The sequence below is a fragment of the Vanessa atalanta genome, chromosome 24, assembly GCF_905147765.1.
Source record: "Vanessa atalanta chromosome 24, ilVanAtal1.2, whole genome shotgun sequence".
Lineage (NCBI taxonomy): Eukaryota > Metazoa > Arthropoda > Insecta > Lepidoptera > Nymphalidae > Vanessa > Vanessa atalanta.
In genome coordinates, this window is record NC_061894.1 from 4674453 (window position 1) to 4687959 (window position 13507).

Sequence of the window (13507 nt, forward strand, 5' to 3'; positions counted from 1 at the left end):
TCTATTTATAGCAGATATACTTCACGTAAACATCAAACGTTATGTAAGTCACATCGCTATAGATGGTGGGTGGGCTTTTGGGTTCGTACCACTCGTCGATCACTTATTCTTATTCGAATGGTGAGTGAGCCAGGTTTCCGGCGGCAAAATTAGGAGGATAAGCGAAAAGAAATCATCGCATTATCGAAGATGCTTTTCTAATCTTCCAAAATATAATTTAAATAATATAGATATAATAAATGTTCTACTTAATAAAATTACTGATAATGAATTATTGTGTATCCATTTTCGATACTATGCAAAATTTCTTTAATGGGGCATTAATGTTGAGCTCGGCACTGTCTCAGGTCTAGTCTATTTATTTCGTCGATCCTGTCTTATATGTGTGAAAAAAAATATATTTTGTGTAAAAACGAAGCGTGCCAGAAAACAAAACATATATACATATAATTATATCTTGTAAAATCTTGAGTATACTATTACAGATGACATATACATATAGCAGACGTTACGTCTGCTTAAAAACATTCAAGGTCCAAGGTCAAAAATATGAGTTTAATTGCATTTAATAAACTGTTTGAGTTATCATAAAAATCGGTCAGACAAAAATTGTAGATCAAGCATTTATATTCATTTTCTATTTTTCTTAAGTATCTATGTAAAAAATTGCTTTTGTTGCTTCACTATAATATTCCATCTGTATTTTGTTTTATGATTTCACTGTGAAAATATATCCAATTATTTTTACGCCTATCTTGATCACTCAAACACACATGCATACGTATACGTACTATATGCGCTCTGAGCTGTATCGTATAAAATGAACTTTTATAATCAAGTCATTGTGTAATTGAAAATCAATTGGTTACAAGGGTCGTTCTCGGCAACTGTATCATTTTGTTTTTCTTGTTAATTCATGTAATAATCGAAGCTTCTAGACCAATGTCCACTTGCAACTAACCGTCACTTGTTTACGCTTGTTTTAGTTATCGGAACCCCTGGATTTTATCTGACACTACGTGTTTGAAATTTTGGCACTACTGACCTCTACTCGTTTATTTTATGTAGTCAGAATGAAAAAAATATATTTTTTTATTCAATATAGAACCGTACACTTGCTTATTGATTGTCAAAAATCTACCACCGGTTCAGAAATAAACACTCACCACACGACGACCTGAGAAGAACCAGTGAAACAAACTCAGAAAGATGAGAAATATGTATTTATATAGTTCATTATGGATACGTTTGTTGGATTCCACTAAACTCGGTTTTTTTTCTCGCTGGAAAACGCGTTACGCGCTTCCCACGTGATGGAATGTGGGGGGGTGTGTGGGACTCCCCGGAGCCCTGGACGCCGAGTTCGCCCAGGTACGCCGGGTTTACCCACTAAAAAACCAGCGGTACCCTCTCCGTCTTTCGGCGGGCGCCACGGGATCGCTTGCGCATGCTACCGTGACGCCCTGACGGTCGGCCCGCCTATGCGGGCCTCCGTGCTGGTACAGCCTGGTGGACCAACCTCCAAAACATATTTTTAGGGAGAATCATTTTTTTAACTTTGTTAAATGAATCGATTTCCTCAACATTTTTTTATTAATATTTTTTCTATCAATTTACAAATTTGTAAAACAAAGTGATGTTAAATTATTTACAATACGAGGAATTCACCGTCTGTTCTAAGAAGAATCTGCAATAAATTGTTTTGTAATTACACACCTACCAAGAAGGAGTACGTACATGTCATTCTTTACTTGTAGTAAGACGTTTCTTGTTTTAAAAATATACGATTTGATTGATCGTTAGTATCGCTTAAGGCTTATGTTATAAAAAAAGTATTTTATAAATATATTACTGATGCAATTATTATTATTGATACGTCATAATGTTTGCATGGAAACAAGCTTTTATGGGCCAACGTTCGCGTTTTATACGGCTTTTATTATAATTATAAATATTTTAAAATAAAGAGCCTTTAAAAAATAAATCAATATGTTTTAAATCTTCGACGGAATGTTGTCGCGCTAAAAATGTCAGGTAAAAAATAAAAGATAACAACACGAATGCTGATCAAAGAATAATGCTCAATAAAAGGACGAGTTTTAGCCCAGCAGTGGGACATTTTACGGATTGTTAATTTACTTAACTTTTTAAAGTGCCTCAAATAATATTTTGGGTTATTATAAGCTCATTAAAGTCAACCTTCGAATAGCCAATTCAGTTCATTGCATTTATATGCCTGACGTCAATGGAAAGAAAGAAAAACTGAAACACCACATTGGTACTTTTTAAAAATGATATTTATAGCTTTAATTTTAAATCGTATTTTTCAAAAGTACAATATTGGCGCTTTAGTCGTTCTTCATTTCCACTAAAGATGTCTAGAATAATCGACGTATTTCAAAAAAACAGTTCAAAATTGAATTCGTGACATGTCTCTTTAATCGTCTGATGTCAAAATTGTCAAATATACAAATAAATAACGATTTAATTAAGTAACAAGGTACTCGCACGCCTATAAAAAACTTGAACGAAATCACATCCAGCTTATACAATTAATTATGTTTATCTGTGTTTAACTGGCTTAGCGATAACTAAGGGATTATTAAAAAACAAAAGAATGAGAAAAGTAAAACGATGACTCCATTAGTAGTGATATGTTTTATTTATAAATAGGCAAAGACAAAACAGTATAGAACTTTTTCCTCCAACGTCTGTCAAACAAATTTTTTTTTTCTTTGAAATCTACAAACCAGCTAATTCCATCTATGATTAGGTTGGCTCGCTTCGATCGAAACGAAAACGAATATTTATATTATAATATATGTTTTTTGACACTAAATTTAAAAATGTTATATGTATTTTCTTATGAAATAAAACATTAAACTTATTATCAGCGGAAATTGACATATTTAAACTATCTCCGAGTAATCTAACGTAAGAATGTTTTGATAAACCTTTCTTTATATAAGATTACAACCTTACTGACAACTTCCTATGCACTTAAATAGCACTTAACAACAAAAGCGAGGAGTGAATAAACGGCGCTACATCAACCAAGACCTCATTATTGCACTTCATTAGGCATGATTGTAGCGAGCGCAAGACTACCTTTACTAAAAAAAAAAAAACAAAACTTAATATCGTAACTGATGGCTAATTCTACTTTACCGTTATCGTTACGTTACTATTCCGATTATATTTCGATCAAACTTCGACCGAACCGCAACTGGATTTTTGTAGAATAGAAAAATAGCTGAACGACAACGACTACGAAACTTTTGCGATTCGGTTGCGATAGGGTAATTTTTTAAGTAGAATTGGCGCTCTGATCTGCTTATAAATAAACACGCCATATTGTTTTTGTTATATATTTAATAAAATGTCTTATTTAAAGATTAAACTGAACTATGGCGTTAAAACAAAATCGAAAATCAATGCGAAGACGATTCTGAAACGTTTGGAAGTGATGTGCGATATTGACTGTATGTAATAATTAAAACATATTAGGATGTATTTAAAATATATCTACTTATCTTACTTTCGATAAATTTTTATTAGAATATATAATGGAGTTGATTACGCTGCATTGATTGGAAAAAAGAAAAAGGAACTTAGCCGATGATTTGAAAGAAATATTTGATAATAAAAGCCTCATTTAACTCCGTGTTATTCGTGCCGCAAGTTCACGAAATCGAACTAAAATAATAAAAAAGTATATGTATCGTAGTCAATGCACGGCCAAAAGAAGGATTTTCAGAAACTTCATACATTTTTTCAGGAAAAAAATGCCAGTGTTGCCGATGTCGTTATGGAGATATTCGTGATTAACTTTTGACGTTTCAGTAGCGTTCTGTGAACTGCTGTTCAACTCAGTACGTCCACCGTATTGGACAAGTAGATGCGGCAACGCAGCGCTTGACAATATATAACGACGTAATATGTGTTATCATTGATGATAGATGCAGTCACATTTTCATTGGAATATTTAAATTTAAATATCGAATTGCGTATTAAGTTGATTAAAAAACGTAAATTATTAATCAAAATGACATATTTCATTGCAAATTATAAAATGCGAACAGAAATGATTGGGCATTGACATTTCTACATGTATATTAACATTAAAAAATAAATAGATGTACTGTGGATTTGACCTTACATACATCCTTAAAGTCGTTTAAACATTTCACAAGTGACATACGAAGTGAGTTTTTATAAAAACTACTGATGATTCCAATCTTGATTCTATTAAGATTCAAAGTTAATTATTGGTATGTTTTTTAGTATAAGGTTATTTTTAAGCACGTCAAAACTTCGTCGTTCGTTCACCCGCCACCGAGTGTATTAAAAACAAAACAATTGCACAGCTGATGTGTCCTAATGAGTTGGAACGCGTGTTATGTACGCGCAGATAAATAACATTGTTAGTGTGTAACGAACACTCTGTTTATTAGCCTGTACGTCTTTGAAGCAACGGAACAACTAATCGATTTAATTTACTGTAAATTATTTTCTTGTATAATTATAATTTGTATCTTTATAGATTTTTATTGTTATTAAATTTAAAAGATAAGCTCGTATATGATTAATATATTGTATTATTATATATTTGTAATGACTGTACATAGATGTTTTAATAACGAAACCCGTATTACAATTGAATACTTAATAAACATGTTTTATTTTTGTATGTATTGTAAGTGTAACTCATCAAGAGAGTTACACATAAAGTTTAATTAATCTCTCGTTTTGTATGTTTAGAAACAAATGATTTTAATTAATAGTTTTCTTATTTCAAATAGAGTCTTTAAAATGTTTCAGTTTTATTTTGACAGCTCTGTAATATTAAACGTCATATTTGTTTATTGCATTGAATGCTGTCAATATTAGTAAATGATCGAATATTTTGAATTTGTATTAATTAGTAGTATTTCATTGGTTTAGTATTTACGCGAAATGTCATTCTAAAAATATTGTTTTATTGGCAAATAAATATATCAATGCGTTATTTTCAGAATCTCAAATGTTGTATATTTCTTAATCCGGCCTACCCATTCATTACTCATTACTGACGTACTGTCAAAGACATTAAGGTACCATAGACAATTAATAGTATTTATCAACTAGTAAGACATATTTCAAACAATACACACATCGATTTATTTACAAACGAATCAAATATCACTTTTGGCTTGTAAAACAATATCCGCAAGAATGGTGAATTATTTTAGTCTTCTATACAGTAACCGGAAATAGGTCTATTATGCAAATCTTGACTTTATCATATTTGAAAAGTAAATTAATTATTATATACATAATTTGGAAATTTCGGTTAAAGATATTCTGACAAATATTTATAAATAACTTATAAATTTTGTCTTTATCAAGATAGGTCTTTACCCATTTTAATATTTACTGTCTAATGATACCTTTATGTTTTTTTAACGTGTTAAACAATTAACATTACATCTAAATTAAAATCAGTTGTTTTCGTAATTATTCGGTTTGTACAATAACCTTGTGTATTTTATACGATCTGTCTAAAATAATACTTTTATATTTTATTTCCTATTTTACGAATAATCACATTATTGTTTTCACTTCTGTTTTTATTCACTAACTAACAAACCAGGATTTACACGCGTAACATATTATTCAACGAGTTTTTTTTTTTGTAACCGCCAACTGAAATAACTTAGAGGCACATTTATACCAGAAGTTGCAGCGCGATTCGAAGCAAGTTTTCGTAGATTATTTGTTAATTTTTTTTTTATTTTATATTTTTGCCGTGGGTTTTGCTTGTATTTTAATGATATGTTATACTAGTTATCGCTCGCAGCTTCGTTCCGTTTCAGGACGAGGCCGTCAGGTGTTAGGTTAGATTAGGTTACCTTATGTACTTCATTGGATTTCAATCGACTTCATACCAAAATTTCATTAAATTCGTTTCATTGTATTGGCCGTGAAAGAGCAACAGACATACAGACAGAGTTACTTAATAATATTAGTATAGATTAAAATCTCTTGGTCAAGTCAAGCTCGTATTTGAGATAATTAATCTTGATCAAGATTCGTTGTAAGTCTGAATGTTGTTATAATAAAATTTTTACATTTTTTGTATGTGAATTTAATTTTTTCACATGTATACTTAAGTCTGTGAATTATGATTGACGCTATACCATTTTCATCATGTAATCATTGATCAATTTAAAGTAAAATGGAAGAGCTTTTGAATATTCTTACAAATAAATTAATTAAAATGTCAAAACAAGTATTAATAAAATATAAATTATAAGTCTATCGATTTAAATAACAAATAGAGGACTTAAAGCAGGTTTCCATTTTATCGTGTGCGCAGTTAGTCGTTTAGGTAAGCATTTAAATGGATGTTCTGGGTCTGGAAGGTGAAATAGTATTTCATGATAAACATAACCCCGTTGTATAAGTAAACCTAGAATTAGAAGCTTTGAATTGCATCTATTTATTAAAATGAATGTTCGTTCTGTGATCGAAATTCGACCATAGACATTATTGATGAATTGAGGAAGACATTGCATTCGAATGTACTGACTGAACTCTTTTTGTTTTTTTGGTAACTGTAATGGACATGGACAAACAAAGTTACTGTTAACTGTTTTCTTTATATACAGATAATAAGTAATTCAGAATATTTTTTTAATTATTTGTTTGGAATAATTAAATTAATATTTTCAAAATTTAATATACTTATAAATTAGTTTCGGCCACAATTGTTTATGGCGAAGAACTTATTCTAATTCTCAATGTAGTTTCTCCTGAATAGACCCATTTCGAGCCAATGTAGACCAATATATTTTTGTAACATTAGTTTAGTATTCATGTCGTATCGTAAGATATACACATAAATGTATAAACGACACAGTTCATAGTGCTAAAAGTATCGTCACGACCCAGTGACAAGGGTAAGAGCCTACCGAACTATCGATAAATGTGTCGTCACGACCCAGTGGGAACCGGCTCAACTTCCGCCCGTATACATCTCGAATCAGAAATTATTCTTAACATCCTACGCACGAAGCTCGGACTATAAGTAATAAATAACAATCTCGTAGGAAACTACTTTAACTTTGATAATTTACAAGTTTTAGAGCTTTACATATAACGGTTTATTAATTTTTAAGCATATTTACTTAGAGAAAACATGTAATAAATCTTTGAAATTATTTACATAATAGACATAACAAACCACTCCTCACTAATTTCTAACACTTTTAACAAGTCATAAAAGATATGATTAATATTATTCTTTAAAATACTGTGTACTTTACAAATAATTTAGTCTGAATTTGTATAGGACGTATACGTTCAGGACGAGGTGTTGCTTGATATTTTCACATTCCGATTTGTTTCGAGTTTCGTAATTTATGTAAATATTTTTTTACGGAAGTTTTCTTTCAATATATTCTCACTAACAATTAGCACTGATGAGAAAATTTGCAGTATGTCTCCTCCATGCCGGGGTTGCACTCTGATCTTTCGTCTCTGGTTGGTTACTTATTCTGAGACCGCCACCCCAGAAGACAAAGAGGAATAGAATGGACCTGTATTTGCGTCTTTAATATGGGTATATCTTAGTTTTAATCTTTGAAATTGGCTACTATGATCGAATTTAAGTTAATTATATTATATTAATACAATTAATAGTCTTATACTATGGAAATTTATTAAAAATTTAGTTTATAGAAATAGGCACACAAATATAGCATTTTAATCAAGTTGCCAATTATAGACATTAAACATATAGCGAATCCGTTAGTTTTATTATGTATATAAATATGTATATTTTTATATTAATCCAGTTAGATAAATGGCTTTAAAGATTATTTCAACGATTGTTTAACCGTTATAAATCCATTTTCACCGAATAAATGTGTTAATTATATTAATTAATTTAGATTGATAATACCGACGACGTATTTAGAGATAGAGAAAGTAGTCATTATGAAATTGAAGTTTGTTTAGACTATTGTTTTTGGGCGCGGTGACATTATTTTTTTTTTTTTATTTCTATGACGCAGATGAAAGCTTAAACAGTCTAATAAATTTAATTATCATCTATTCGATTACGAATTAATTATTCGGTTACGATTACTCTTGTATTCATTTTAAGAAGGTTACAAAGGTATAAATAGAAGAAATTTAAATGTAGTTAAAAACCCTTTTTAAAGTAAATTTTTATAAATAATTTTCTACTAAAATTTCAACCTGAATTGACTAATTGGCCACGAAACAATGCAGCAGAAAACCTAGCAGTATTTACTCTCTAAGAATCCAAATTGTATCTAACCCCAGACAAGTTGTGTTACGTTATTTTGACATCCATATCCATTAAATCTTAAAATCATTATAGTAAATTTCGCATATCAAACACGACAATATTTGATATGCGAAATTTACTATAATGATATGACACTATCACGTTTGTCTTCTGCGGCGAATTTCAATATTATTCTTACAGCTCTAAGTGACGCAAAATGTGCAGCAATGTTAAAAAAAATAAAATTAAGAAAATACGATGTTTGCTATCCTTTCTAACTCCATACATAAGAACGAAACAGTAATATGTATTTCTAGTAAATTAGTTAAGACATTAACATCATAATCAGAACCAAACATTACATAATTCACCAAGTCATTTCCCGTGTCGTTTCGTTTAAAATATTACGCGAGAACACTATCCGTTAATTCTATGTTTTGTGTCGGAATAGCGAACTGACGTTGCATACCGCGCGTCATAATTATATATCATTGGTTTTTATCTTGTTTTTTGTTATGGCAAGTATTTAAATCTGTCGTTGTTCTTGTGGAAAGCTTATGAGGCTACATATCTCAAAGGCCACGGGTCAATGGCCGGGTCGGGTCATTACGAAAATATTCACTTTTCTGATAGAAATTCTCAGTAGGAATTAAAAAATTTGAAGTGTTTGTCGCGCCTGCGCCTGACCTTTAACCACATTGGATATTAAAAAATTAGGGGTTAATATTTACGTAAAGGTAGCGTGTCGTAACTCAAGGGTTCATTATCTCTACCAAATGTTATATAATCGGTTCAACGACTTAGCCTTGAAATTAACAGCTGAGATACATTATCATAATATATGTCGCTATTAATATGTCTCGTATTAGTATAGTATTAGAATTTTGATTGTTTTTAAATTAAATACAGATTTATCTCTGTCTGTCTTCATTGATTTGATATTTGAAAGAAGAAGATAGCAAACAAAATATAGGTGTAATGGTACTCTCGGTTGAAATGAAGTTTCTTTCGCTATTATATCATTTATTTAAGCATAGACACAATGAAATTAATACAAAATTTGAGAATAATTAAATTAAATTTACAAAATTATAATAATAAAAAAAAAAAAAGTTTATAAATATAATAAACAATCGAATAAAATAGAAAGAAATGAGAGAAAGAGGGGGAAAGTTCGCTTGGAGGGGACGATTTCTGCTGATATCTAGAACACACATGCTGTTATTATTGCACGTTACTTTGCTGGGTAGCGTGCTCATTTAAAGCATACTCATTGCGAGTTCTTTGCGAGCTTGTGTTGGTTTAAAGCATTGAAAAAAGCATGCTTGTTTCTATCGCGTCAGAGACAACTGCACAAGGTGATTAAATGAATTTATTTCGATCGTGACGTTTAATTTAAATAACTATAATATGAGATTTCATAACGAGGAACTTTTTAAAACGATTTATTATTAATAAACATAATGTACAAAGTATTACATTTAAAATATATTTGTAGTATTACAGAAATAAAGACTTTCGATTGAGTAGCATGCTTTTTTACAAACACTGTTTTCGTATACATATGCTAATTGTCGAATACTAAGAAACATACGCTCGACACTAGCGTGCTTTTGTGCAACAACATAGCTTTAATATTCTATGGTTTATGGTGAATCATATATTACTATGTAAATCTCATTTAAATATATTCAATATTACTGGTAATGGTGGTTGAAAAATATTAGTATATATGTATATATAGGAATATGTTTAATATATCTTTTACACATATAATAAAATTGGAGAGTCTGTTTGTAATATTAAAATAACTTTTTACTAAATGCTTATGTGTGTATACACGGTACATACAACATTGTTTTTTTTTATTTTTGTTTGTCTGTCTGTTTGTTCCGGCTGGGCTAATTTTGACGGGACTTTCACTGGCAGATAGCTCATGTAATAAGGTAATTTATGCTACAACAATAATTTTTTTGTTAAATTCAAACGCGCACAAAGTCGCGGGCACAGCTAGTATCAAATATAATAACATAATCTAAAGGTATATAGTGTTTTGATTTATTGTATATTGAAAAAAATAATTATATCAAAGCGAGATTGTGAAGATAGAAATAATAAATAAAATCTACCTACCTATTATGTATATATAATATTTATGTATTTTATAAGGTCAAAATCGAAATGTTCTTCATTCAAATAGCCTCATTAAATCACGTTTGAATTGGCATTTTATAGTATAGTATATATATATATATATATATATATATACTTAGTATAGTGTTGAATTAAATGTAGAGTTACTAACGGTTCGCAAAATAGATTCTACACAGAAGAAGCGGCAAGAAGTTCAGTAGTTATTCCTTTTCACCATTTTAATTACGGAGTATGTCAGTAAACTACAGTTAAATTTTTATATATCCCAGCTATAAATCAATTATTACTATTCATTTTCAATATATATATTTAATTAGATTAACAAAAAAAGACCCGCTGTGTTTCTTGCGCCGGTTCTTCTCAGGTCAGGGTGTTTCCTTTTCCGAACCGGTTGTAGTGTTTAATTTGACTATCAATAAGTAAGTATAATGCTTCTATATTGAATAAAGGAATTTGAGTTTTATCTTTAATATAATCTTGTATTGAGTAATATGCTTTATTAGTTAATTTTTTTGAACCCAAGATTTATTTTTTTAATAGGCAAAGTTAAAAATAACTGTCAATATGTCACTATCACAAGAAGCGGGTAAAATTTCACAAATTTCACTCAATCGGTCGAACAGACTAATTTAAAATTCAATTGCAAGATTTAACCTTCACATACTAATATGTGGAGTCGAATTAAAAACCTTTCAAAAAGTGCATTATATAGTCATGATGGCCCAGTGGTTACAACGCGTGAATCTTAACCGATGATTCTGAGTTCGAATTCGGGACAAGCACCACTGAAGTCATGTGCTTAAATTGTATTTATAATACATATTGTCCTCGGTGGCGAAGAAAACATTGAGAGGAAACCTGTATAGGTGGTTGAGAATTTGCCACTTGTATCCACCTATCCGTATTGGAGCACCGTGGTGGTGCTCCAAAAAAAACTTTCTCCTCAAATAAGAGAGAAGGCCTTTGGGAAGCCACTTCTGGGAAGTGGGACTCTAACAGGTTGCTACTATACTTTTGTGTAGAATAAATACTATTTTTAAGTCCTGGCTTCGCAAAAATCAAGCGATCATCTAGTGATCTTGTTTTAAATAATGAGGTTTTATTTAAAAATATTAAATTAAAAGATCGTTGAATGATGCTGAGCGGTTGAAATTTAAGGATAACATGTTTTTTGTAATGCAATAACTTTTTTTTTATTTGACGATCTAAAAATTTTTATTTAAAATCGGTTAAGCCGTGTAGAAAAAGAGGAAAAGTAACAGACGCACACCGGAATTATATACATAAAAATAATAAATCTCAATTTCCACAGCACGGGATTCACCATATCTCGAGACTGCACAAACTGCCACACGAGCCAGTTGACTATGACGAAATAAAAAAAAAAAATTAGAAAAAAAAATCATGCGTATTTTTGAGAAAGCAGATAAATAATATTAATAATATATTAAATTTAGAAAAATGTGATTGCGTTTTTTTTTAAATGTAAATCCTCGAATTAAACATTTTAGTGCTATAAAATAAAACCAAGACGTTTCGAGTAAGTCGACTTTAAACCTTAATCAAGTATATCATCCGAGTAATCTGCTGGAGATAATCATCAGATATGGATATACAACCAGCAGTTCAACCGACACAGAAGTCCCAAACTAATCTTTAGGAGGAAAAGATCATCCTTATGTTACAATTAACTCAAAAATTACTTAGCCAGTACTTATCGTCCCTGGATATTCTGGAATAAAACTCATTCCAGTATATGCAGAGCGTTAAGAAGAATGTGTTAATATAAAAAAAAAATGATGTAACTGCGCTGCGGTTCATAGTTCGCACGTTTTAAATTTAGAGTTTAGACTATTGAAGTGATATATATTCTTGTATTATAAAAGAAAAAAAAAAAACATAATAGATATCGTCTTCAAAATTTAATCATGCAATACATTGACCCCGCAATATTTAAAAGGAACGAACTTATCTTAAGAAACGATGCGTTTTATAAATGTTATTTTAATCGCAAGCTTAAACAGTTCGTTGCTAACACAAAGTTATTACATTTCCAGAAAACGTTTATATCTAAATCAGCTTTTAAAAGCTCAAAGCCCGCAGCTTTCTTATGAAGCTGTAATCGTCGTGACAGAGCTTAATAACATCAGGGTCATTATGAGCAGACGAAGGCATACTAGACAAGATATTTCTAAGAAACACAAGATTGGTGTTTTTTATATAAAATCTCACCAATTTATATTCTTTTGGAATAAATGTCATGTTGAAAACTCATGTCGAAAATTAACATTTTTAAGTTTTTTTTTTTTTTTTTGTCGTCTTATGATACAATAAGATGATCGGAAACAAGATCGGTTTTTCGAGAAAAATAAAATGTTCATTGGTTTTTTTTTTAATTTAAAATATTTTTATAAAAATCATATGTAGCTATAATAAGTCTTAATTTAAAAAAAAAAACTTACTCAAAACTGCCACCATTACTTGGTTAATTTTGCTTCCTTCGGAACAATATTTTTTCACTGTATACTTTAACATTTTTATTTATTTTTTATCACAGCCAAAATATATAAAACCTCACGAGTTACTTACAAATAAAAATAAAAAAAATAGTTTTGATATAATCTGTTTTAAAATTATGCGGGAACGCGCGCCTTGTCCCGTGTTCTTATTTCAAATGAGCATACCATAGTTGGACCATGTATCCGACTGAACATAATCGTATAGGTCCATTTACGTTACGGTCACATCTGCGACGACAGCGCGAAATTATATTAATTCATTTCATTAGATACACAGATATCACTGCAGCTTTGTTACTATAACATCAATACACATACATATTTGACTAATTTATTATTGACTATTTAGAATTATTGATCGAAATATTTTGGTTCTGGATAATTGGACACTGGACAATATTTGGGCTTAATAGTCCAAATATTGTCCTATGCAAATGGTTGACTCGTAAGAACAATTACAGTAAGATAATGAATTAACAACATTGTTAATATTTATTTATACTTTTTTAAAAGTCAAATATAACTATTGAAGTATGAC

The 13507-nt window shown here is 30.2% G+C and overlaps 1 protein-coding gene across 1 annotated transcript in view; it reads right to left on the reverse strand.

Moving 5' to 3' along the window:
• The window catches only part of LOC125073527 (facilitated trehalose transporter Tret1-like), a 28914-nt gene extending 15791 nt beyond the window's left edge, over window positions 1-13123 (reverse strand). Inside the window, exon 1 of the mRNA XM_047684388.1 lies at window positions 12913-13123. Within this exon, the coding sequence (XP_047540344.1) occupies window positions 12913-12985 (73 nt within the window). The 5' untranslated portion in view covers window positions 12986-13123. The remainder of the gene's footprint in view (window positions 1-12912) is intronic.
• Between the last annotated feature and the right edge of the window lie 384 nt (window positions 13124-13507).